At 50.6% G+C, this 2,014-nt stretch overlaps 1 protein-coding gene across 1 annotated transcript in view; it reads right to left on the bottom strand.

Moving 5' to 3' along the window:
• Positions 1–30: 30 nt before the first annotated feature.
• Positions 31–2,014, bottom strand: part of EMWEY_00057620 (Inositol hexakisphosphate and diphosphoinositol-pentakisphosphate kinase, related) — a gene marked incomplete at both ends in the record, with an annotated part of 3,924 nt that continues 1,940 nt past the window's right edge. Inside the window, 3 exons of the mRNA XM_013477903.1 lie at positions 31–40; positions 175–250; positions 555–1,581. Coding sequence (XP_013333357.1) covers positions 31–40; positions 175–250; positions 555–1,581 — 1,113 coding nt within the window. The remainder of the gene's footprint in view (positions 41–174; positions 251–554; positions 1,582–2,014) is intronic.

Genomic DNA, 2,014 nt, shown 5'->3' with positions numbered 1-2,014 from the left:
ATATATATATATATATATGCAAGCTTCAACCTACAGGCGACTGCACCAGCAGACAAAACGATACAGAGACACGCACACGGACAGCCCCAGCAGCACAAGCACCAGCAGCAACAACAACAGCAGAAGCAGTAGCAGTAACAGCAAAAGCAGCAGCACCAGGTCTACAACTCGTACCTTCCTTCATCGCTAGTATAAATTTTAAAGTCGTGGCGGAATGTGCTGTGAAGTCGCAGTAACCCTGCGCTGTCTCCTGCAACGGGTCAACACAAAACCCTAAACCCTAAACCCTAAACCCTAAACCCTAAACCCTAATAGCATGCGTCTCCGGTCTCATGAAAGCAACAGCCGATGCGCAGCGCCACGCAGTTGGAGGCCCTGCAGCTGCTTCTGCGGGAGGAACCTGCCGCACAGAAGCATCAGGAGCTGCTGCTGCTGCTGCTGCTAAACCATTGGACCCACAAACAATAACACTTCCCACTGCAGCAGGAGCAGCAATACGAGAAGGCGCTCCAACAGCAGCAGCAACAGCAGCAGCAACAGCAGCATGAACTGACCTGGATAGAGTTGGTATCGGAAGCGTTGCCCTAAGTCCTCTGCCTGTTTCCTTCCTATAGCTGTTAGCTCTCCCCCCCATTTAGCTACAACAACACAACTCTCTAGTTGTTTGCTGCTGTGGCTGCTGGTGCTGCTGTTGCACCAGCCTGTGCTGTTGTTGCTGCTGACGCTGCTGCCTGCCTGCGGCGGTGACTGCTTTGCTGCAGGGCTGCTGCATGTGGTGTTCCCACGCTGCGCCTTTTCCTGCCAGTTTGCTACTGCTGCTGCAGCAGCAGCTGCTGCAGCAGCAGCACCAGCAGCACCGGCGCTCGGTGCCTCTGTTGGGCTTGCTGCCCCTGTGTAGTGGGTCTTATCAGCTAGGGTAAAGGAAGCAGCAGAAGCAACAGGCGGAGACAACAAACAGACAGGAGGGGCAGAAGGCAGTAAGGGGACACTGCAAGACCTTAAGACCCCAGGGGGGACACTTGCTCCACTAAGGCAAGCAGCCGATGCTTTACGGCTTAACTCTCCTTGAAATGTCTGCTGCTCTGTCTCTTGTGCCCCGTGCTGCTGCTGCTGTTGCTGTTGCTGCTGTTGTTGCGGTTGCTGCTGCTGCTGCTGTTTGGAAGAGGAGTCTCTTGGGGCGACCCCACATGAGGAGACAGAAGGAGACACATCTAATTCGTGTCTCCATCTTTTAGGCTTTAATTGTATTTTTCTATTTATACCTGCAAATCCATCACCCTGCAATAATACCTTTTGTAGCTGCTTATGCAGCCGCAGCTCTGCCTTAAGGGCCTCCAGGTGGCTCCCCTGCCGCGCTGCAGAGCTGCTCTGGCTGCTGTTGCTGCTGTTACTGTTGCTACTGCTGTTGCTGTTGCTGGTACTGTTGTTGCTGCGATCTTGCTGCTGCTGCTGTTGCTGTTGCTGTTGTGAACCATCATCCATAGGGGTAGGGGCGGAGGCGTCTCCTTCCCCTCCTACTGGTACCCCAGCTGCTGCGCCACTCGTCTGCAGCTCGTGAGTTGCTGCTGCCACCTCACGCCCCTGCAGCAGCAACAGCACAGAAGCAACGCGACGGCAACAGGGATGCACAAATAGGAGACACGCGATATTTGCAGACTCCAGCAGCAGCAAGGGTTGCTGCTGCTGCTCTTGCTGCTGCACGTAAGCTAGACCAGACGTTAGGGAGAATTCACACCAACAAACGCAGAAGCAACGACAGCAACAAATCCATCAGTAACAACAGCACGAGGAACAACAACAACAGCAACAACAGGAGCAGGAGCAGGAGCAGCAGCAAGTGTATCAGTACCACCAGCAGTATTTACATATACACAGACATATATACACAAACATAATTAATTAATTTATTTAGTTAAACTTAATACACTATTATATAATATTTATTGATTTATAAAATATTAATTAATTAATTAAATTAAATAAAAAAAAAAAAAAAAAAAAAAAAAAAAAAAAT

The sequence above is a fragment of the Eimeria maxima genome, genomic scaffold (assembly GCF_000499605.1).
Source record: "Eimeria maxima Weybridge genomic scaffold, Emw_scaff2189, whole genome shotgun sequence".
Taxonomy (NCBI): domain Eukaryota; phylum Apicomplexa; class Conoidasida; order Eucoccidiorida; family Eimeriidae; genus Eimeria; species Eimeria maxima.
This window is presented reverse-complemented; position numbering and strand designations above follow the sequence as displayed.